At 39.3% G+C, this 25,638-nt stretch overlaps 1 protein-coding gene and 1 pseudogene across 1 annotated transcript; both read left to right on the top strand.

The window, feature by feature from the left end:
• The first annotated feature begins 242 nt into the window (after nucleotides 1-242).
• Nucleotides 243-1,747, top strand: LOC114540497 (annotated as a pseudogene).
• Nucleotides 1,748-21,762: 20,015 nt separating this feature from the next.
• LOC114540496 lies at nucleotides 21,763-22,575 on the top strand. Its single transcript, XM_028560631.1, has one exon. The coding sequence runs from the start codon at nucleotides 21,763-21,765 to the stop codon at nucleotides 22,573-22,575; it is 813 nt and encodes a 270-aa protein (XP_028416432.1).
• Nucleotides 22,576-25,638: the final 3,063 nt, after the last annotated feature.

Below are 25,638 nucleotides of genomic sequence, written 5' to 3'. Positions count from 1 at the left end.
TGTTCAGCGCCGTTTCCTGACATGGATTTCCTGACACTAAAAATTTATAGCTGCGAGAAATGCTAATCACATCATGCACACGGATACATGCACATTGGATACTCACACCTTCGTTTGGATTACACAATTCACAAACTGTCAAACTTGCGTCTGTTTAACGATGCCACGCTCTCGTTTCATATTCCCACACACCGCTCTGAGCTGGTCACATCTACAACGGTGCTCTTACAAAATAAATAGTTATGGCAGGCAATACTTTGACTAAAGCTTCAAGGCAACATGAAAGGACTTGGACAACTCTTCAGAGACGCATTTCTGGTATTGCCTATGACTATACCAATCTCTTCAGTCTCGACATAAAGCATTTTATAAAGAATAAAGCCATTTCGCTTGGAAGCTCAATTGGTTACTTTGTGCCAACTCTTTTAACAACAACCGCATTTATCCTTGCGAAGAACGAAGCCACAGTTAAAATCGGGAACCACGAACAAATACCAAATATTTTTACCATGTTTGTCGGCTATCCGGGGACTGGAAAATCAGCAGCAGTGGACCACGGGGCGACAACACCTATCTTGGCAGTCACGAAACCAGATGATGATCTACTTATAGGTAGAGCGACTTCTTCTGCCCTGGTTAAGCAGATAGCAGATAATGGCAAAGCGTACATTGTGTCATCAGAAATATATGACGTGCTCAATAAACTGTTAAAGTCAGATGATGAAACTGCCAGTGGCGACATCCAATTGCTATGTAAACTATTTTCTGGAGAACGAGCCACCTACCACTACAGCACGGAAAAGACGTGTGAAATACCTGCGAAAACTCCCTTCTCAATTCTAGGCTGCACGCAAATACAAAATGCAGCAAAACTTATCGCACGAATGGACCAAGGCCATGGACTTATTGACCGCTTTCTCATATCCATTCCTTTGGTTCTACGTCTTACACCACAACAGCAGGCTGATGCTAACGATTATATTGAGACAGAGCCGATCGATAGCTTCCTTGAGATATTCAACGCGATAAATGACATTCATGAACAGCACACCTACAACTATACCTTTGACAATGACGCGCAACGACAGTTTCAGGACATGAACACATCATTCGCCGCTGAAGTCAACGCGGCTATCCTTGAAGGACAAATTCCTCCTAAGTCAAAGAAGTCTGACCACGTACCGCGAATCGCCCTTGCTCTACACGTGTTCACCCATGCCACAGAAATAATACTTCATGGCCAAGACGTTCAAGATTTTCCAACTGAGATCAGCAAGGAAACACTTAACCGCGCAATTGCTTTGGTAAATCATTTGGAACAAAAGGACGCCATCTCCCAGGTAAATCGTATCGTAAACACCTTAAATAATACTAACGTTTTATTGCTAAAACGTAATTGTAAAAGGCTAGCTGTATGCAAACCTTGACAAATCATCTCAATTAATCTTTTAGTTTATTCAATCCATAACAAATGACGTTTGCGACAAGGTGAGGCATCAACCCACGCAATTGGATATAAAGACGGCAATACTGTCCCTTTCCCGGTCCTGTCTTAACACACAGGGCTTTCAAACAATCCGCGTCGCCTTCTTCCCTTCGACTGGTAACCGCAACTGAATTCGATAATGCCCTGCAACAGTTGTGTCAACAGTATGGCACATTAGTCGTCGCAAGAGTGGCAAGAGCTCCAAAACCAACAACGGTTTTCATAAAAAATCTCTACCTCAGTCGACTCCTGGCTTTCTGACGCTTTTGTAACGCGGGAGATTTACGAACAGAAGTATAGCCGCCCATGCCACACGGCTATCTCAAACCACATAAAGCGATTGCTAGTCAACCAGGGTATGCTATCGGAAGAACAAGTAAACGCATGATCGATATAGGTTCGAAATGAGCATATCCTTGCAAGTGAGTTTCTAAATTTGCCGAATGTACTTGCATGTAGCCACTACCAAGACCAATGTTATATGAACATGTTTCACGTTTGTTATGCAAGATTTTATGCGGTGGCGAATCTAGGGATACTCAGAATAAATTACTTCAGCTTAAAATCGAATTACATTGCTAGATTTTTATTCAAAAATATTCTTTTGAAACCCATAACCAATAGCGTTGATATTAAGGTGTTTTTTAATTCAACTGTGTAATTTATTCAGACTGCTTCGAGATCCGCCATATATTTCATCACTTGTAAATAGTTTGTTATAGAGTAATTTATAAGTTATGGTCTTATTAAAATTTCTCACTCACATTGACATTATGTCATTATTTTCACTTCATATCATTGTATCATCGTATCATTGAAAAAATATACCTTGTCCAGTCCTATTAAAATTTCTCACTCACATTGACATTACATCATTATTTTCACTTTGTATCATTGTCTCATCGTATCATTGAAAAAATATACCTTGCCCAGTCTTATTAAAATTTCTCACTCACATTCACATTACGTCATTATTTTCACTTTGTATCATCATATCATCGTATCATTGAAAAAATATACCTTGCCCAGTCTTATTAAAATTACTCCCTCACATTAAATTTCTTGTTAATTCATTTTTAGTTGATATAGTTACTTAACTTAGTTCATTTCTTGCTAATGCATTTTTTCTAATGGGTCAGTGTTTAAGCATTATGCGTTATGACATCTAACATGATGTATTATTCTGACTTCGTATCATCGTATCGTGATAACAGGTAACGCTTGCCCAGTGGCCGGGTATTCTATAATCGCTCCATTTTATGTATGTTGTGTAGCATCCAAGGATCATCTCATTTCAAATGTTGTTAAATAATTTATGCTTTTGTTGAATCATCGTACACTTTTTGATGCTTTTCACCGTCTTTATGATTTTTGGTGGTAACAGCCGCCCATACTTATTACCACAATTTAGTTTGACTTTGTTGTATAAAAATCAGAAAAATGCTTTCTCTCATGAAACTTATCAATATCAATATGCTGAATGTAAAATATATCACCTCAAAATACAGATATTTGAAAGGCACTACTACATAAATGCTATAATTTTGAAAATAAAATAGGCTACAAAATTACAGTTAAGGACGATGCCTCGGGCGACGCAATGTCACGTCAAGCAAGGCTTGGCAAGCAATGGAACACGAGGCGTGTTAACAAAATGCAGAAATAGGAAACAAAATATAACAGAGCAGAATGTAATTACACTAGGCTAAACTAGACACAAATCTCAAATAATTTAAACCAACAAAACCTGTACCTTTATATATCACACTAATTTTGCTCTGTGCTATTTATAAACTGTGAGCACACTGTCAACACAGCGTGATATGCAAATCCACAGAGCATGTGGTATGGAAAATATCCTGCAATACTACAAAGAACACCAATTAATCAACGGTAAATACCAAAGAAACATTAAAAATACAATGGTCAAAATCCGTACCTTTAGCTTAGAGTAAGTAGTTTTGCTCTGTGCTACAGTGGCAAGTCAACTGACAATGAGTTAACAACAACACCATTATTAGAATACCTGACATACATATAACATAAAGCTTAATCTATGCTAAATAACAAAGAAACAATAAAATAAATACGATGGTAACTATAAATTAGCAAAAGAACAAAAAATTACCTTTACAAAAATCTTTCAAAACCACGGAAGAAATTTACGACACACTCTTGTAGGATGTTGCAAAAAAAACAAAGATCGCACATGCTGGACTGCCGAAGGCGTTTCAATACCTGTGCTTCCACGTGAATAATAGAACATCCAAATTCGAATTATACGCAATATAAATATAGGACCTGATTTTCAAAATATTTATCAATATATGTTTTCCTAACGCACAGACGAACTATGAAACTCGGAAATTATGCTGAATCATATCTTTGTAAGTCTTTATTTGGAAACACTAGGGAAAAATAGCTATCTGCGCATTTCCGATTGTGCATGACCACAATGCACTGCGCTAGAATAAAAATCCCCATCTACACAAATTAGAATCTGCTGCGTTGCTCGCCCGCTTCAGCTCTCTCGCTTTTGCAGCAATCATAGAGTTTAATAACTATATCTTCAATGCATCATTATAATCACAATTTATACAATGTATTGCCTCAAAAATGATAAATTGTATGAAACAATTCACTATTACAAAAATTAATATGATATTCGAATGGATCATGAAGCAATAAACTAATTTTAGTATTACAGTATATCTTTATTTCACAAATTTAGAATGTCAAAGTTTAACTGCCAAAGCATATAAACCATTCTCTGATATCCTGAACTCCATTCTTTCTGGGACACTCTATATGACAAAGGAGTGATGGAAAGTAAAACTCTTTGATTATGTGCAACCGATGATTGGGATCACAATGACAGCATATGCACAATGACAGCATATGGAAAGCCATAGCTGTCTTAAGTGATCAATCGTCATTTTAATCGGTGTTTCTATCATTATACGCAGTGCTTCAAGCATTATATACGGTGCTTCGAACATTATACGCAGTGCTTTGAACATTATATCCGGTGCTTCGAACATCATATGCTGTGCTTGACACATTATACGTGGTGCTTCGAACATTATGTGCGGTGCTTTGAACATTATATACGGTGCTTCGGTTATTATACGTGGTGCTTCGAAAATTATACGCGGTGCTTCGAACATTATGCACGGTGATTTTGCATCATTATGTTGTAGTGAGCCAGTATGTTTGGGTAGAAGTTAATATTTTGTCCAGGCAATTTCTTCATTTAACTTATTCTCATTCAATCGCGTTTTACAAAATGGCGTCTGAAATGGGGTGTATTTTACGCAAGCTAAAACTGGATTATTTTATAGAAAAATTCAATAGTGAGAAAATAACGCCTGATTTGATTGGAAAGCTTTCTTTAAATGATTTTAAAGAGTTGGGAGTGCAAAATCACAATGATATAATGACATTACGAATGGAATGTTCCAAGTATGTGTTGAATAAACCACCCAGAAATAGGCGAAATGAATGTGGCACGCCTGTGTTTGAAATCCCAAGGTCTGTTTTGGAGTGTTACCTTGAGCAAAATCTAACTATCAGTCTCAGAGAGCACTATTTATCGTCGAATGAGACAGTATGGTCTGAGTAAGATGGAATTTTCGAGTATTTCAGCAGACGAATTGGATCGAGTTGTTGAAGAAATTACCAAGGAATTCCCTCACTCTGGCGAGGGACTAATAAAGCAGATGCTGCTTGGAAAAAACATCAAGGTTCAACGCTGGCGGTTACGTGAAAGTCTACACAGAGTTGACAGCGAAGGTATTGCCAAAAGAAAGAGAGGGCGTTTGCAGAGAAGGGTTTATAATGTACAAGGACCAAACCACCTATGGCATATGGACACCAGTCGCAAACTAATCTGGTGGAACCTCGTTATTATAGGTGGTATTGATGGCTTCAGTCGATTGATTCAGCAACTATTTTACATATAATATAAACAAATTTATCTATAATGTAAACCATGCTTGGGTCAGGCAGTTTGCAAAATGTGGCCTTTGGTTCAAAACCATGAACTGATTGACAAAGGAAGTTATGAATGCTTTTTAACATACCTCTCGTAAAATTGAACTCTCAATGTTCTTCTGTATTCACCAAGGAATCCAATCTCTTCAAAGCTTGTCTGGATGAGATTATTCCGATCAGCATTTATATAATTTGTTTCTCCCTTAGTTGCTTGAGCCACATTTTGAACCTCAAGAGCTCCTTCCAATAACCATTTTTTGCTGAAAACACCTCAGGATTTCAACATGACTCAAAATAGAATTTTCCGTAGGTAAATTTTACCTTGCCCACCTCCCAAAGCAGGGCGTAGGTCTTGCGGTTCTTGTCACTGTCTGTTCGTCATCTTCTAAGTCCAACTTGATTTTTTTCAAGCCCAGACCAGCTTTAAACAAAACTTGCTTCTCCATTGCTGACGGTTTTTTTTGACACTGTAGAATCAGCCATACAGTAAAACGTTGGTGTCCATGGATGGCTCTTTACCGCTCTTCTGCTTGCTCCACTGGTGGTACTTCTGGCCGCAGCACGTGCACTATTCCGGTTGTTATGCCTTCGGGGATTAAAAATTGATAGATGCTCTTCGCGAGCTGCTGCTGACGTTTGGCTTGTCGAAGAAGAGTTTTCGTCTACTTTACTCTTACACGCATCTCGAAGCGAATGCGATCGCCAATAGTACTCACTTCGAGAAGAACTAATTCCTGATGAAAGGCGGCCAACGTAGCTTGTGCGTCCATTCTTTGCGCTTGAAAACGACCAAGAATAGTTTCCCTACCTAATGACCAAAGTATCTCTTCCATCATATATAAGATTAAAGCACAATTACGCTACTAGAAATAAGAAATTTGTAAAATGAAGTTTTTTATCGCACCGTATGTAAATTCGGATTGAAACAGTGAACTCTGGGTTGGAAAGGACATGTAAGTTAAGCATTGATATATTTTAGAGGACATAAAGTATAGTGGATTTCCTTTTTACACCGCTACCCAAACATACTGGCTCATTACCACATAATGATGCAAAATCACAGCGTATAATGTTCGAAGCACCGCACATAATGTTCAAAGCACATCATATGTTTGAACCACCACGTATAATGTCTGAAGCACCGCATAATGTTCAAAGCACCACACATAATGTTCTAAGCACCACATATAATGTTCGAAGCACTGCGTATAATGTTCAAAGTACCGCATATATATAATCTCGAAGCACTGTATATAATGCTCGAAGCACTGCGTATAATGATAGAAGCGCCGATTAAAATGGCTTACTTAATTGATTACTGAAATTGATCACTTAAGACAGCTATGGCTTTCCATAACAACAAATAATATGTTGTTGACTGGACTAGTTTTCTTAATTATATTCTCTCCATGATTGTTTGTGGTATCACATATTGGTTTGTACATCATCAATAGGCAATATCACAAATTCTCAGCATCATGGGATATATTTTGATTTTGGAGGTATATTCAAATTTCAAGACGGCAGACGCGGGCGAGCAAACATTCTTAGTATTTCTTTTAGGCTCTTTACTCGTGTTCATGTTTCCAAGTTGCAGTTCTTAAGGGGATTTTGAAAGCTGACGTTTTTAAAAAGGTTAGTAACTGAGTTTTACCTAATACTTTTTCAATTACGTTTGTTTAATATCATTCATTACTGAAGCTCTAATAGTCCAATATTTTGGGTAATATAGTACTTGTATTTCATGTATTAGCACATTGGTCTCAGGCAGTTGATATGGTGAACATTTGCTGTGCTCCTGGTTGTACAAATAAAAGTACCTGTGATAAAAATGTTTGTTATCATCGGTTTCCCACTAATAAACAACTCCAAAGGAAATGGCTTCATTCTATTAGGCGCGAAGATTTACAAGTTAAGGTGGCTCCCTAGAATTTTGTAAAAATTCTAGATAGTAGGTTTGTTGTGGCGAATTAAGCGCCAATATTGCAGACTAAAGATCAACAATGTTTTTGATTATGTTGTGGAGTACGTTAAATATGAGAAACTGTTAACGGATTAACTATGCAGGCCATTGCTATGGAAACAATGGGGTTTCAACATGGCCGCTAATTATAATTTAATTGCAAATATTTCGTGAATCCTTCGGTTAATTTTTCTTATTTTTCACCGAACACTTTGCAGGTCATTTAGTAAACGACCGGACAATTTTAAAAGAAAGTTATGGATAGGATTTTTTTTAATTGCGTAAAACGATATTTTCCCCCTTTAATTTTTTTTTGATCTACAACTTTTTCTTAAAATTGTCCTTTCAATTACTAACCATCTGGAAAAATGTTCAGTGGATGTCATAAATGGCAATAAGAATTGGAGCCTGTTGCGAAAGCATGTATACGCAGTAGAAAAATATTGTCAACAACACTTTGGGGGGAAATTGCCAGCGAGACAGGATATCTCCAAAATACTCTCGAGCGCCATGGCTGCGAATAGTTCTTCGCTGAATTATCACCATTCGAAGCAAAGCAGTGAAAGAAAGCAAGAAAATCCGTTCAAATCCTGTCTTGAAAATTATGGAATAGACTTCCCTACATCAGACGAGTCTCTTTCAAGCCCTCCCAGGAAGATAGAAATGGTCTCACCCATTTTAGCAACTGCTCCTACAAGCGAGAAAGAAGAAACGGAACAATTGGCACTTGTTATGAGAGAAAGTCTTCGAAACTGTCCGCAACTTAATAGCTCTATAACATCAATTCAGGGTATGTTCCCTTTAGGAGAACAAATAGCAATGACATCTCAGCCTATCCAAAGCATCTTTCCTACAGCCGCAGTGGGTATGCCTTATGGTACGTTTTATCCATACATGCAACATTATCAGCCAAGTCAAATCGTTGTTCCATATCCAGCCGGAATAGAAAGCCTGTCGGAACACTGTCATCAATCATATTTTACCGTGTCTACTGATGTAAATAATGCTACTCTGTCAATGAGTGATAATGCAAACGTTACTGCCTCGTGTAATATACTAAGAGACGATCCAAGACAAAACGTACAAGATGTGCATAATAATCCTCTTGTGGTTACAAATGAAGATGAGGCCACGGCGTCGATACTTTTAAATTTAGGTGAACATTTGGGTAAATAGTTTAGACTTGGTAATTGTAACATGGGTAACTGGTTTATTTATGCTGCCTGGTCATTTTAGTCCGCATGCACAACGAATGATGTCAGGCTGCTTAACATTTAACATTAACATTAAGCAAATGTTGTGTTCAATGACAATTGATGTCATTTTTAATTCAAAAATAATAAAATTGTAAATGTTTAGCTTTGTTGTGTTCGATAATATCATCTTAGAAATATCCGAACTTGCTGAAACGAACTACCCAAAATATTTATCCGTTTCAACAATTGTCGGTTACGTCCTTACAGTGTAATGATAGGTTACTGGTATTTAGTACGTTGGAGTGTGTATTAACGTAATAATAACAGTATACATAAGTTGAAAAAATACCTTTGACTTTGTTTCTACTTAATACTAATAGTTTATTTATTCTACTAAAACGGTGGAATATTATTCACTTGTGGTTTATACTATAGTATATACATGAAACTTGAGTTAAACAGTGTTATTTCATGTTAAGGTTACCAAATAAAATATTTGAAGTGTGGATTTATTGTAGTGATAATAACTGTACATGCACTGTATACTTTTATGAGTCAAATGCCGAATGCATTCGAACGTACCAATGCATAATCATTTGAAATGCCTAGTATCCGTAAAGGCTATTTTCTACAAGGCGGAAATTTGTGCACAGAGCGAAGTTTTCCTTAGTACGTTTAAATTATTTTTACACTAAATATATTTTTCCTAAAACTGTCCTATGCAATCTATTTACAACGTGAGTTGTGTTGTAAATCAAACGTCTAACTCACATATGACAACGTAGACGAATTGTGAACTTCATTTACACAATGACAATTACACTGTCAAGAATATGCATATGTTTTAAAACTATAAAAGTATTTTGGCTTACACATGTAAATCGAACAGTTAACGTATATGTAGCCAACATATTATAACAATTACATATATTGTTCTTCACTCAAGGATATTCATATTGGCTATAATTTGATATTTCATGCAAACAAGTACGAAGTGGATTGATAAAAACCGCGCATATCTTGTGCAGATATTTTTTCTACCGCTTCCATTGTAGCTAGATTAGTGTTTAAAGCCACCAGGTTTTGTAACTCACCATTCAAAAGCCCCTTGAGCTTGTTTAAACAGAACTCTACAGGGTTTAAATCTGGTGAATATGCTGGCGTGAAAATCAACTCAATTCCCATTTGATGTAGCCAGTCTTCAAGAACTTCACCCCCTTCGTAATGGTGACATGACAGATTATCCATAACGATTGTATCACCCATTTCTAGACACGGACGGGCAGTGGTAAGGTTCGTAGCTTCTGCGGCCTCTTCAAAAAATTCAAGAAAGTGAACAGTATTTGTAGGGCCGCTTATAATATTGTAATATTCCGGTCCGTTTAGAGAAACTAATAGATTTAGCGTCGTATTTGGTGATTCGGATTTTCTAACAACCTCAACACATCGGACCCCAACAGGACTGTGCCCATAAGCACGCCCTCCAACATCGGGTAGTTTAATTCCGGCTTCGTCAAAAAATTTTAGTTTTCTGGGATCTTTGGCATTCAAGTAATCAATGAAGAGCTGCGTGTATATCATATTCTCTGGCGTTAAGCGCTCAATTGCCAGCTTTGTCATCTTTTTACGCGAATATTTCAGGCCACACGGCAAACGTCCTTGTTTCATCGCTCGTGCTACTGCCATAATACTAATGTTTTGTACGCCACCATTTTCCTCAACAATGCGAACAATCTCTGCAAATGTTATAGACGGCTTTTCGTGCATCAAAACTTCAATCAGTTGGAGGTCATTATCGTCGAATTTGCTCCATCGAAAACCACCGGCTGGTTTTGCCGACAACTCATATTCCTCGCAAAAATCGACGCCAAATATTCTTTACAGTGTTCAACGATAATCGTAAATCTCTCGATAATTGTGCGTAACTCACAGGAATATACCCCGTAGTACGATCTCCTCCTACACCAATTATTTTGTCTATAATCATAGTTCTTACATCATTACTCAACCGTTTCCCTGCATGATAACTTCTTCCATAACGGTTTATTTTTAATGCATCTATCTGCATGCATCTAGTTAGTATAACGCCTGATACTAAACCTACACTAAAACAATAATCTATACATATTTCAAGCATGAAACGTGTCGTTTTAAGTGCGAACGGTGTTTTGTTTGCCATTACTAAACGTTCGTTTAGCAAACTTTTTGTCTATTGTTCATGGTTAACTTGTGTGTCGTGTTTTGTTTCAAGGTGACTAATTAGTCAAAATACGTCCTGTTTCAAACGTAAACAAACCCGCAAAATAGTTCACGCTTCATACTTGACCGCAAATGGTAGTAAATTATGTTTTAAATCTTTATTGTGTTTCCTGTACTCACTTGTAAGACTGGCCTTGTGAAAATAATAATCTACAATTTTGATCTATAGACAGTATGAACCATTAGAGTCATTTGGATATATTGGAAAATAGCCATATTGTGCTATTTATCGTTTATTTTAAATGGTTAGTTGTAAATCATGCCAAATCAATCCTGAAGAATATTACAGTGAAGCTAAATGATACAAGTGCACAGATTAAATGTTTTTATAAATGATTCTATAAATGTTGAACTATTTATTGTATGATTTAACATTTTCTTTTAGTATTAAAAGTGTTGTAGAAATGTACCCACTCTTCTCTATGTCTGAAACCATATTGACTGTGGACTGCTTATGAAAAAATTCTGATCTTGCTTCTGGGGGGAAGGGATTAAAAGGCTCCATCTTTCTAAACTGTCTTGACTTGCTGTGGTCCCAGACATGTTTTTCCAAATGGAGATCACTCATGGGGAGTGGATCTACTTACCGATCTACTTGGCTGTGGTTCAAGCCAAGAGTAGCAACCAGATGCGATTTACTCTGATAGCTTGTCTTGACTGAATAGTTCCTCCAAGGCATGCAAGATGGCAGAAACATGCACACAAGACTCTGAAAGACTGAGGAACATTATTTTATGAGCATAAGCCTTGTATTATGAATAGCAGTCTGAAGCACTGATTAAAGCACTTTACACTTTATGTTATAATGACATGTGTTGTGTCTTACCATCATCCAAAGGGCACGAATGCACATAGATTATTATTTTCACAAGGGCAGTTTTACACAAGTGAGTACAGCAAACACGATAAAGATTTAAAACATAATTTATTGAGAAAAAAAAATACAAAGTATGGATACGATGAGTTTGCTAAGACCATCAGATGACGGTCTTTCATCAGTAGAGTTGAATGATGTACACCATGATTTTCCAGATGATGCTATTGCACTTTTGCAAAATAGTGTTGATCCTTGTACAGTGTCTAGTGATTTTGGAATTGACATCCATTTAAGGGCTCTTGATATCTTGTCAACAGCAATGGAAAATGAAGAGCTTCACTAACTGCTTTTATTATTATGGGGCAGAACATATCTATATCATTGTACTTTGTTGTGTAAAATATGCTAAGTTGCTTTAACTTTACAACATAAGTGATAAAAGGTAACTACATACAGTATAATTAATGCATGATTATTTTGATTTTTATAACTTTTTAATATCAATGCAGTAGTCAGCAGAAAAAAGAGATTAATCCATCTTATACAGGGATGACCTTGTAGGTGTAACTAAATGCAACAACTTTAACTCAATCTTAACCCATAGAATAACATAACACAGTATTATAATGTTAAAATACAAATAAATATCAAATAGATATGGTAAAGCAAGAGGGAAGCTTTAAGTGCAAGGTGCAGGTGGATGCAAAGATGCTGTCAGTGTCATCTACTGAAACTGTTATTGATCCTGGCAGGAAAGCTCCAGTTTTCGACTGTGAACCAGTAACAAAGTGCAGGAAGTCGGTAAGAGTTGCTGTCAAAGAATTCTTGATGAACATGTGCAACATTTGTGTAACTCTTTCTTGTTCCTGTCCAACCTCATCTGGTTTCTTCAAGAGTTCTTCAATATACTCTGAAGTGACTTCTTCTCTATTATGGACAAAAAACATTTCGAACAATGAGGGTGACTCCTCAAGCTTCTTCAAAAAGCCAAGGATTGAAAGACCTTTTCTAAATTGGTCCAGTATTGCCTTATGCTTAATGATCCCGTTATGCAGAACAATGCATTGCACAACCTCTTCCTTATTCTTTTGCTGAAAAAAAATTATTGAATAATTACAACTACTGTTTTATTATATGAGTAAAACACTATAATAAAACATACTATTCTAGCATACTAATTTTATAATATGTACAGTAAAACACTATTCTATTATACATACAGTAAGCGATCTGCTCTCTCCACATTCAATCATGTATCTTAAAAATTATTCATCCTGTGCAACCTCTTCAATAGCACCATCCTTAATTTAAGTACTAGAAAAATTTATTGCTGTTGACATAGTCTAATTGATTTTCATAGCTGATAGAATTTTGCTAGTAAAAGGTATTATAGTATAATTAGCTGATTGGCTGATAACTATGTAGGAAAAGCAGATCATTCAGGGCTTGATGTTACTAATTGGCAGCAAATTTTCAAATATCTTCACCTGATAGACAATGAGACAACCATTGAAGTTCATCAAGAACATCACCAGTCACAATGTTCACAGACAATAATAGCTCAAACAATTATTTTTTATGGTAGATATTGCATACAACTTTTCCTGTATGCATGTTGTCATAGATGACACTTTTATTTAGACAAAGCTCCTGCATTTAGGTAGAACAGTCTTGGGAAAATGGTCTCTATATGTATATTATTTATATATACTTACCTTTTACTTACGGGGGCTACAGTTATATGGATTTTTTATGAAACTATGGTATATACTGGAAGATCTCTAAGGGTAAGGTTTGGTGAACACTGTAGGTCGGTAAACAACGAATGATAACACCAAGCCAACAGGCAGACACTTTACCTCACAGACATGGCACTCTGTCCCATTTCCGGTTCTAACAATAGCCATAAACAACAAGAAATGCGACTTGTCTACAGTCTTAGCTCTTTTTGTTTTCTATTGGTCCATTTTTATCACATGTTTTGCCCCATACAAAACATGTATTCTCCCCTATTTATTTTCATACTAACTCCTCCTGACAAAGGCCCTCAGGTCAAAACGTTGAGAAGTGTTTCGCTATTTTAGGCAGTTGTTGAACTACATTTGATGCTATACAGTGAATACTTGTATGATACCATTTTAAGCTGGTGTGAAGGCTGAAATCAGGGCCTTACGGGGGGGTGCGGGGAAGTGTCACACCCCTAATTTCAGTTAGTATGAGTTTGTCAGTTATCATTATAAAACAGTGTGCTAAAATGGCCTATATATAATTGCATCAGTTTTTTTTAGGCAATGAACGGGGCATGATGCTATGGCCAAGTTGTACTAATAATTTGATTTACATCAAGTACTCCCATATTTACATCTCATTAATAGCATAGTGCATTTACACATGTGAGTGCAACTGTTGTTTGTGCAGAAGAAACGGTGAGATGACATGCAACAACTTGTTGACAAGCATCAAAGAGTATTTGATGATCACAATGCAAGCACCTTCAATACCCAGTGGAAATTTAGCTGAACAGTGTACACAACTTCTGTGTTTATTAATGTCAACTGACCTTATCGTTTTCACTTCTAACATCGTATTCTGGGGAGGTTGATCTAATGACTTCAATGCAGCAATCTCATTGATTTCACTCAAGTCGGTGTCATTCACTTCATTCGCATATTACGCACTTTAGCATCTTCAAATTAATTTTTCCCAATTTCTACAATTTATAATGTGCATGTCAGCATATTTTAGCTAAATTGCAAAATCTTGAGCCCAGGATGACCCAACGAAAAGTCACATTTGCGACTACCAACAAAAAACAACCCAAGATGAGGGTATTTTATGACACTGGCTGCGGTGAGTGTAATTATGTGTTGTACGCTATATAATGTCCACCTTGCTGGTAGAGCCTATTTTACTTTCGCTTGCTCATGTGCAATCATCCAATGTCAAAACGGCTTGAACCTTGATGATATGTCATGAATTACATCTGTTGGGAGGCCTCCAACCACATTGAAAAATCTGCTATCGTTAAAAGCAGATCTTCTAGTGATTCCATAGGCTTTACTGAAATATTCACCATGGGTCAAAATTTGAGCGCAATGATCCTCGTAGGAATATGGTGTTCTCAAGGTAAAATATTTCTCATGAAACTATAAGAAAGAAAGTTTAGGTTTTAATTATATTCCTTGCATATTTATACAAATGACGATCATTTGATGAGGTTGAGCCTGATATCAAGATTTATCCACACTGAAGTCAATTGATGTTATCTGTGCAGGCTAAAGCGAATGGCATTGGCCAAGGACTGGGTAATACCTGACATCATGCAAAAGCTGAAAATCAATGATAATTTATAATACAGTTTTAATGCGAAAGATTGTAGAGTTTTATGGAGAGATCTTAGGAATTTATGCATTTTGAATAACGTCACCAATAGACAATACTACAAGCAATTTGACAATGACAATCGAGATTGCATCAAAACTGTATAATAGAATGTGTTAATTGCCAACCTTTGATTTGATCTCGTCTTGAAGGCCTAGGCAGTGACGACATGTACAATAATGTGCTGAGTAACCTTCTTTGAAGCCTCCAAGTTACTGTGATCCAGGATTATCTCCAGACACTTGTGGCTGTTGTGCCTCAATCTTTTTTCAGTACCCTTTATTGAGAATGGATAGACTTCATCCTGAAGTAAATTTTAATAAGATTAATCTGATTGTCTCATAGAAAACGTTATAAAAGTTAACATTTACCTGACCTATAAAATAGAGAGAACGATTTGATAAACAATTCTTACTTTCAGGTTAAACTTCTCTCGGTAATAAGTCAGCTGTTGTGCTTCGGTCTCGAGTTTATTAAAGGGCTTGAATGTGACGTTGTCCTCTTAGAAAATCTCTTTCATACCAGGAATACTGTGAAAATTCATATCGTTTTCTTGGAGGCTCTTTTCCACTTGAGTTTTTACTACAGATATTGCTTCCTGGACAACACTTGTTGTATTAGCGAGGACACTTTGAATTGTCCACTTTGGTAGACAGCACTCCTCTAAAGTTTTAGTATATACAGACCGCTACTCTTCATTAACCTGTCTTGGTAAATGTCATTATTGTCATTATAAGCACCTGGAATATTAACCTTGGGCTCACATTCATGGTTGCCTTGTGCTCGCTGTGCCGTTTTTCGATGTATATAATTATGAAAACATTATTACAGACTGACTTAATTAATATTAACTTTGGCCATTAGGGCCCAGCACGGACACGGTCGTCACCTAGCAACGCTTTGAACGTGGAAGAAAGGGTTTGGTTCGTTTTGTTAGAAAAGAGGAGCATCGATTATACTTTATACTTATACATTTGAGCCTTTAATCGATTCATCTGTTCATCCGCTTCTATCTATAGACGTAAGTTGTATATAATACTATAGTTAAATGCGGTTGTATTCGTGTATGTATATTCAAAGTGTTCATACTTGTATTTTAGTTTTCACCGTACTTTATGCGATAAATAAACATACTCCATAGAAGAGAGCGTATATGGTATAGTTGACACTAGCGAACTCCACTTGTAGAAAGTCTCTACGATGTAGGAACGCGACAGTGAAAAGTCTAGAGGAAACATCAGAATGTGCAAAATAAACGGAGTACATATAGCGTCGTAGCATATATACACATACATACTTTGAAAATCGAAAATAGATCAAAACAAACATGAGTAACGTAAACGAACCGGGAGAAAAGACAACAAAGGAGACTGGGGATACTAAAGATCTACAGAAGGAGCAAGAGAATAGCGAAGCAAAGCAGGAGGACAGGGAGACGTCAACGCAACTCGAGGAGTCTAATAGTCAGGAGGGAGAAGCCCAGACGGCCTCTTCATACGACTTTGGGGGAGTTTACGTCGAATCGTCACGACGCAGAACTTTGTCTCAAAAAGCCTTACAGAACGCGATTCAAGCAAAAATAAGCGACCTCGAAAAAGAAGAAAGGATCTTAAGGACAAATTCGGAGATTGTTCTTAGTATGTTACAATCGGGAGTTTCAAAAACGGACTTAAACATACAAATGCGAAACTTGAAGAAGTCCTGCGCAAAGTATGAAGAACGATTGGGAGAACTAAACAGTCTATCGAAACAGGATAAATGGGGAGAACTGTCTAGTTGGACAAAAGAAAACGAAGAAAACAGTAAAGAAATCTTAGAATATGCGCACAAAGCTATGAACGAAGGCGCAGATAGACAAAGGCGCGTTTCAGCTACACCATCGCTAAGTTCCAAGCGTACTAGACATACGACCTCGTCTTGTAGCTCCTCTTCCTCGACAAAGGAAAAGACAAGAGCATTAGCCGAAGTAGCAGCAGCCAGAAAAAAAAGCAGAATTTGATCGAATTATGGCGGAAAAAGAGAACAAAAGGAAATGGCAGGAAGCCGAAGAAGAACTACGACAAAAACAAAGGCGCGCACAGTACGAAAAAGATATGGCTATGCTGGCCGCAGAAAAAGTCGAAGCCATGGCCAGCGCCAAACTTCAAGCTATCGAACAAGCTATTTGCGAAGAAGAGGAGCTTTTGTTTCTCGCAGAGCAGAAAGACGTAGAAGAGAAAGAGTCGTACAAGGGAATGGGTGACAACTCAGGACGAACCAGCACAAACGTCCGAAATACCGAACGATGGCGACATTCTGGCAACAGTTAACAACCAAAACATCGTTGAAAACGACACAGAGGCAAAACATGAGGCGAGCCAAAGTCAGAATCGAGGAGGGATCGAAAATGCCCATGTGCGAACTAGAGAGACGTCTTATACTCCCAAGGGATTCGCGGGAAATCCACCGATCTTTAGACCTATGGAGACCAATCAAGAAACACAAGGTCTAGAACAATGCATTGGGGGAATAACCAAGACGAATGAGCAAATCATAACGACTTTAGCAAGACAAAGCCTACCGAAGTGTCATCCGGACGTATTTGAAGGGGACGCAACGTTATTCCATCCTTGGAAAAATTCCTTTAAAGTAATGATCCAAGATGCAAAACTTAATCCATTGCAAGAAATGACGTAATTACACTAAAGGAAAAGTGCAAGACCTGGTGGACAACTATAGAAAGAGACAGCAAATCGATCTTTCGGATACTGTTCGAGAACTGTGGACAGAGATGGAAAGAAGATTCAGAAATAAGGCCGTTATCACAAACTCTCTTTTAGAGAGACTACGAGGTGCAGCGAAATTTAACGGACGAGACAAATCCAAGCTACAACAATTCGCGGACATTTGTATGGACGTAGATAACCAGATGACAAACCTACCAGGACTCGCTTGTCTCAACTACCCAACAGCAATTCGACCAATAGTCGACAATCTGCCAGGATTCCTCAAGTTCAAGTGGGAGAAGAAGGTTGTTAGCTTCGCAGAAGAAAACAACGATGCTTATCACAGATTCCATAAGTTTGCGACAATGATCCAAAAACAAGCTAAGCTAAAAAATCATCCAAATGTCTGTGCAGGCGAGACGGTTCACGACCGCCCCTTTATGAATAATGACAAGAGACACGACGGAGAGTTCGGAAACAAGTACAAGACCCTGAGGACCGAAGCGAAAGGTGAGGAAGGCCACCCAAGAAACGAACGCGAGAAACACTGTATCTTCCACGATCGAAATGGACATGAGTTGACTGAGTGTAAAGCGTTCGACATAAAGAGCTTGGACGATAAAATGGAATGGCTAATGTCAGCTGGTCTCTGCTACCGATGTCTAGCTGGAAAGTACCGTGCCAAAGAATGCAAGAAAGGAGTTAAATGTGCTAAGTGTGGCAGTACCAGACATCCCACGACACTGGATAAAGAAAAGGAGAAAGAAAAAGAAAAACTACCCGAGAAAGATCAAGGCGAGGAGTGCAAATCGAAGTGCACATCTATATGCGAAGGAAACACAGGAGGACGGTTGTGTAGCAAGATTGTGCTTGTTGACATCCAAACAGAAGACAACACGCAAAATGTCCGTAGAGTCTACGCAATTGTCGACGAGCAGAGCAACGCATCACTAGTTACGCGTAATCTTGCCGATCTATTGGAGATAGATACTCCAAAGGAGAAATACCAACTTTCAACCTGTAGTAGTAAAAGAGAGACAAGGTATGGTCGCAGAATATCTGGAGCCATTGTCAGGTCGCTAGATGGAACAGTTTGCAAGCTACCCAAATTAATAGAATGTGATAAAATACCTCAAGATAAGAGCGAAATACCGACGCCCTTGATGACCAAGCACTTCCCCCACCTCCAAGAGATATCCAACGAAATTTCACCTTTCGATAATAACACAGGAATTGAATTACTCATTGGTAGAGATGCGCCAGAATTACTAAAAGTACGAGCTTTCCGAAACGGCCCAAAGGGAGCGCCATGGGCGCAAAAGCTGCTTCTCGGCTGGACAGTCTCGGGTGAAATGTGCCTCGATCGTATCGGAGGTCCAGTCCACGTGTCTGCACGCCAGACGGCAGCTCAAACCGAAGGTATAAACAAGAACAGTTCAGGCAATTGGGAAATGCCCCTCCCCTTACGTGAGCAAAATGTGGCCATGCCCAACAACAAGACACAAGCGCTCAATCGTCTCAACGGTCTTCTACGAAGTTTTAAAAAGAACCCACAGAAACAACGAGACTACCTTGAGTTCATGTTGAAGGTTTTCCAACGCGGACATGCTGAAGCGGTAACCGCTAACGATTCGTCACAAGTCGAGAAGGACTCTCGTGTAGCAGATGCAACATCTACAAGCCCCACTACCGGTCGAGTATGGTATCTACCCCACTTCGGCATATATCATCCAAAGAAACCCGACCAAATCCGGGTCGTATTTGACTCCTCCTGCGAATACCAGGGTGCATCGCTCAACAAAGAACTACTGGTAGGCCCGGACCTCATGAATAACCTACTCGGTGTTCTGATCAGACTTCGTCAAGAGAACTACGGAGTGATGTGTGATATCGAACAAATGTTCTATTCCTTTCACGTCAATCAAGAGCACAGAGACTTCCTTAGATTTCTTTGGTATAAGAACAATGATCCCGAGCAAGATATAACCGAGTACAGAATGACCGTGCACCTCTTTGGAAATGGACCAAGTCCAGCGGTAGCAACCTATGGAATGAGAAGGACGGCGGAAGAGGGCGAGAAAAAATACGGAAAGAAAATAAAAGAGTTTGTCAATAGAAATTTTTACATCGACGATGGGCTCGCATCCTTGCCTAGCGAAAGCGAAGCGATAGACTTAATCCATAAAACGCAAGAGTGTTTAAAGACCGCCAACCTACACCTACACAAAGTTGCGTCTAACTCTGCAACAGTCATAGAAGCCTTTCCACCAGTCGACCGAGCAAAAGGTCTACAAGATCTCGACCTGTGTCATGACCATCTTCCGATTCAACATGCATTGGGCGTTCAGTGGAACTTAGAAGAGGACAAAATAACGTTTAACGTATCTATTCCAGACAAACCATTCACACGCCGCGGAGTCTTGTCCGTCGTTAACTCTCTACATGATCCATTGGGACTAGCAGCACCAGTCGTTATCGTTGGCAAACTTATATTGCAAAAGTTGCTCGTCTTCGGAAAGGACAAACAGAACAACCAACCTTTGAGATGGGACGACCCTCTTCCTGAGGACTCAGTTCCCGTTGGCAGCACTGAAAAGATCAACTTCCAGAGTTAGAGAGTCTATCCGTGGATCGTTGCTACCATCTGAAAGAATTTGGGCCAGTCATTCGGAACAAAGTCCACACGTTTTCCGACGCAAGCAAATTGGCCATCGATGTAGCCGTGTACCTTAAGCAAGTCAACGAAAATGGCCAAGCGAGCATAAATCTCATTTTTGGTCAAGCGAAGGTAGCACCATTGCAAGCGACCAGCATCCCCCGACTCGAGCTATGCAGAGCTGTGTTGTCCGCCAAAGCCGTTAAGAAGTTGAAGACCGAGCTTGACTTAAAGATCAATGTTGTTCTATTCTACACCGATTCCAAGGTTGTACTGGGATATATCAGAAACGAAGTTCGTAGATTCCACATTTACGTGGCTAACCGCGTGGAGAAGATCAGGGACGCTTCGGATCCGAGTCAGTGGAGGTATGTGGACACTTCCTTAAACCCAGCAGACCTTGCATCGCGTGGGACAACTGCGAAAGAACTGACAGATTCAGATTGGTTGAAAGGACCTCTCTTCCTAGAGACCCAACTGAACATACCAACTCCGGAAGTCGAAGAGAGTTCTATTGATCAAAATGACCCTGAAGTCCAAAGAGAAATCAATGTTCACATTGCGAATGTAAACGACAAGATCGGACTCGGTAAGAAGCGATTCGAACACTTCTCTAGTTGGACTAAAGTTCAGCGCGCGATTGCCTATCTTGTGTCAAAACTCTCACTGCAGAAGAAAAACCGAAACACGAGAGAAGAAACTGAACCGACAATCAAACACCAACTCCCATCACAAGAATCTATAAAACGGGCCACATCAGCCATTGTCAAAGCGGCAAAGAGAAGCCTTCCCAGACGAAGTCAACCTACTTGCAAAGAGCAACGGTGAACTAGAAAGTCAACATCACTTGAGAAAAAGACGGAAAGTATTACGTAAATCCGATATCGTGCGTTTAGACCCCTTTATGGACGAAGATGAAGTTTGCGAGTAGGCGGTCGCCTGAATCGATCCAATCTGACGTTCGAAGAAAAACATCCAATCCTTTTACCAAAGAAACATCATATATCTACCCTTATAATCAGGCACTGTCACAAAAAATCCATCATCAAGGACGCTTGATCACCCATGGAGCAGTTCGTCAAACCGGGTTCTGGATTGTCAACGGACATGGAGCAGTTTTTCAAGTAGTGAACGCCTGTGTGACATGTAAGAAACTCAGGGGGAGAGCTCTCACACAACAAATGGCAGACCTGCTGAGAGACCGAGTGGAAACGTCAGCGCCATTCACCTTCGTCGGGATAGACGTTTTCGGCCCATGGTATATAAAGATAAGGAAGCTAAGAGGTGGTGCTGCGAATGCAAAACGATGGGGCTTGGTGCATTGTGTCGCTTCTTCGCCCTCTGTGGCTCTGTCGCTGTCATCAGATGTGACTGTGGCACGAACTTCGTCGGGGCGAAATCAGAGTTTGAGAAAGCAATCACAGAGATGGATAAGGAGAGAATTGAGAAATACGTTAACGGACAGGGATGCGAATGGAAGTTCAACCCACCCCATGCCTCCCACTTTGGTGGCGTGTGGGAACGCCAAATAGGAACAATCCGTAGAATCCTTGATGGCATGCTATTGAAGATAGGATCCTCCCAGCTTGATGACGAGCTACTGCTTACGCTGATGGCAGAGGTAACCGCGATAATTAACAATCATCCGATCTCAGCTATATCCGCTGACACCGATGAACCGATTCCTTTATCGCCAGCAGCGCTACTCACCCTGAAACAAAGACCTGTCGCACCACCTCCTGGCAAGTTCGTTCCAGAAGATCTTTACGCTCGCCGACGATGGAGGAAAATCCAGTACTTGGCAGATCAGTTCTGGATAAGATGGAAAAGAGAGTACCTGCAAAATCAACAGTCTAGATCCAAGTGGGAGAGGAAAGAAACTGACTTAACTGTCGGAGATCTGGTGTTAGTGAAAGATAAAGAACTTCCTCGTAACAAGTGGCAAATGGGAAAGGTAACGGAGTCGATCAAGAGCGAAGACGGGAAAATTAGGAAGGCGAGAATCCTAGGTTGTAAGGATGGAAAAAGCAAATCCGTATTTCGACCAATAACGGAATTAGTGTTACTTCTAGCAGCTCAAAACGGACAGGAAACTGAGTACAAGGATAGACTGTCATAGATATCCTTGGGCGAGGAGTGTGCCATTTTTCGATGTATATAATTATGAAAACATTATTACAGACTGACTTAATTAATATTAACTTTGGCCATTAGAGCCCAGCACGGACACGGTCGTCACCTAGCAACGCTTTGAACGTGGAAGAAAGGGTTTGGTTCGTTTTGTTAGAAAAGAGGAGCATCGATTATACTTTATACTTATACATTTGAGCCTTTAATCGATTCATCTGTTCATCCGCTTCTATCTATAGACATAAGTTGTATATAATACTATAGTTAAATGCGGTTGTATTCGTGTATGTATATTCAAAGTGTTCAATATTTGTATTTTAGTTTTCACCGTACTTTATGCGATAAATAAACATACTCCATAGAAGAGAGCGTATATGGTATGGTTGACACTAGCGAACTCCACTTGTAGAAAGTCTCTACGATGTGGGAACGCGACACTCGCATTCACTAAAAGTGTTGCTTTACAATATCAATCTTTGTCTTAGCTTACGAAAGCAAGTTTAATGTATGATTAATCAAAAAATCCACAAAAAGAGGACAAAACTTTGCCATTCATTGCATGTGCTTGTTTTCGAACAACTATATGAAGCTTTCATGCTGACATTGTGTTCAAAAATTGGTTTGACAGGAATCATAACGAGTAAACAGTAGTATTAATAAGAAGCGATCTTTTAAAATGCCACCGCGACCTAAAAAGCAACTGGATTCAAACAGGATTTTGAGAATTTACTTTGAGCAAACATTTTGCCATTGATAAGTGTGTTGAGCAAAATTAACTAACAGATTTCACGGCAATTCATGAAGTCCATTTGCTCAATTCGTCTATAGATCAGTGATCACTTGGAAGCAGCAGCATGCCGTTCTGTTTGGAGAGTTTGTCATGCTGATATTGACATCGCGAGAAACAAGATTGCTTTGTCTAGATTAAGTGGTTGGGGCAATGAATGGCATTCAATTATTTTTTTCCTGCATCACAAGTGTCATGTGGAACGCCAGATCTGCAATTGACTATGACAATGAATCCATTCTCACGCCAGAAAGCTACCCGGCAATTGGCTACTTCATTGTGTACAAGGAATCATTTACAACGAAGATCTCGACGCAAACGTTACACCAAATCGAGTACGAAGATCATCCGGCAGCAATAATGAAATGGAGAAAGCCGCCAAACAGTTATTCCAAGTGGTCAAGGACCATAACAAGTCGATCCAGGAGATGCTTCAAGTCTCGAACGTTTAGTTTACTGCTACAGAAATTCTGAGCAGTTAGAATTACAGGATTCACAGCAGTTAGAATTACAGGAGTTAGTTGTTTTAAATTTGGCCAACACACAAAGGTTGTCAACTTGGATGAAACACCGCTCTCAACTAATGACGATATTTCTGCCCTGATAAACAAGATTGATAAATGCATGAAGTTATGCGACCACGCCTTGTATCAATCGGAACTTCACACGAAACCAGAGGGGTCAAAATTCGCCTTTGTCAAAATGATGGATGTGACGAGTTACCTGCATAAACTTCTGGCTAACGAAGTGCTACGTGACAAGCTGATTCAGGATTTTCAATCCGTCAATAGACTTCTGTCTCATCGAGCATGCACGATAATTCACCAGATCAAATTTGAGGTCGACCTTATAGAAATATCAGACGGTTATTGTTTCTCCATCAAAGCACGAAAGTTCATTGTCTGCCCCATCCTAGAATCTATGCGTGGAAAGCTGTCGCCAAGATCCTTTGTTCCATATGACAGTTCCAAACCGCTGAATCCTCAATATTTTCGGGATGGTATTATCAACTCCTTTCCCGAAGATTACATGCGAGCGCAGTTCTTGAATAAGTTACACCAGTGCCTTCTTGCCTTCAGCATGCCTCACAAGGTGAGAAAATTGGTTGTGGTTGGTCCCAAAAATTCTGGCAAGACATCATGGTCCAACATCTTCCATTGTGTCATTCATGCCAGCTACATTGCATCACTCACCAATGAGAGACAATTCTCAGCTGCTATGATAAACAATGAGACTCAGCTTGTCGTTGTCGACGAATGGGGTCGGCCAGTACAATGCAACTTTACCTTGCAAAGCGCATCCTTCAAGCAAATGGATGGTCTCTGCAGTGAAGCACAGCCTACCAAAAACAGTGTTGAACAACAGCCCCTTCTACATCAATGAATAACCTTTCAAATTTTGGTAAAGAAGACCAGAACGTGCAGCGCAGAATTGAGATCTTTACAATGACATCACTGCCTCAAACCCTACCAGGAATCGACAAGTGGATATACGACAACGCAATGCATTGTATTGCGTGGATAGCAGAAGAAATTCAAGCAAACCGCGAGTACATCGATCAACACAAGCTGTGGTACGAACCAAATCATTCTGGACCATTGACAATAGCTGCAAACCAAGGCAAAAGTCTGTTCAGCGAAGAACACGTACGGACGTATTTCCAATGCTGATTTGCGCCAGGACATTGATGTCGGTGACAAGCTGTCGCCAACAATCCACTACAGTTTTGCAGCGGAGTTACGTTCGCGACGTCTCACGAACGAAAGAGAAGAGCCACTCGTGGAAGAGTAGACAGCGATGGGCAGCGTAACAACAGTTATGAGTGTAACACCTCCTCCAACGATGATGAGAACTGTGCGAAAAGCATGCAAGAATGCCCGCCGACTGAAGGAAACATTGTCACAGAATGCCCTCGAACAAACTCAACATTACCTATTCACGAAAAATCCAACAAAGAAGACACAATCGGAAGTGAAAGAGACAAAGCGGACAACGCCAACAAAGAAACAACACCGATAACAGTGGAACATCAAGCATTGAACGAAGCATCCCCTGACGAGAACGAGACGAACAGCCACACTATTCACACCAATTCCCCTCCAGCAGGATGGGTATTGAAACAGCAAGTTGTATATCTCGCAAGTAGCATAGTTAATAAGGTATGGCTTCCTAAATGTTCAAAAAGGCGAGCTGTACTCCTTTACTACACAAAGAGACAAGGCCAAGTTAAAGCACACAAGAGAAGAATGTGCATTGTTTGCTGAT

The sequence above is a fragment of the Dendronephthya gigantea genome, unplaced genomic scaffold (assembly GCF_004324835.1).
Source record: "Dendronephthya gigantea isolate DGI-Jeju-01 unplaced genomic scaffold, DenGig_1.0 000236F, whole genome shotgun sequence".
In the NCBI taxonomy this organism is placed as follows: Eukaryota; Metazoa; Cnidaria; class Anthozoa; order Malacalcyonacea; family Nephtheidae; genus Dendronephthya; species Dendronephthya gigantea.
The sequence above is the reverse complement of the archived record's forward strand: the minus strand, read 5'-3'. Positions and strand labels throughout refer to the sequence as shown.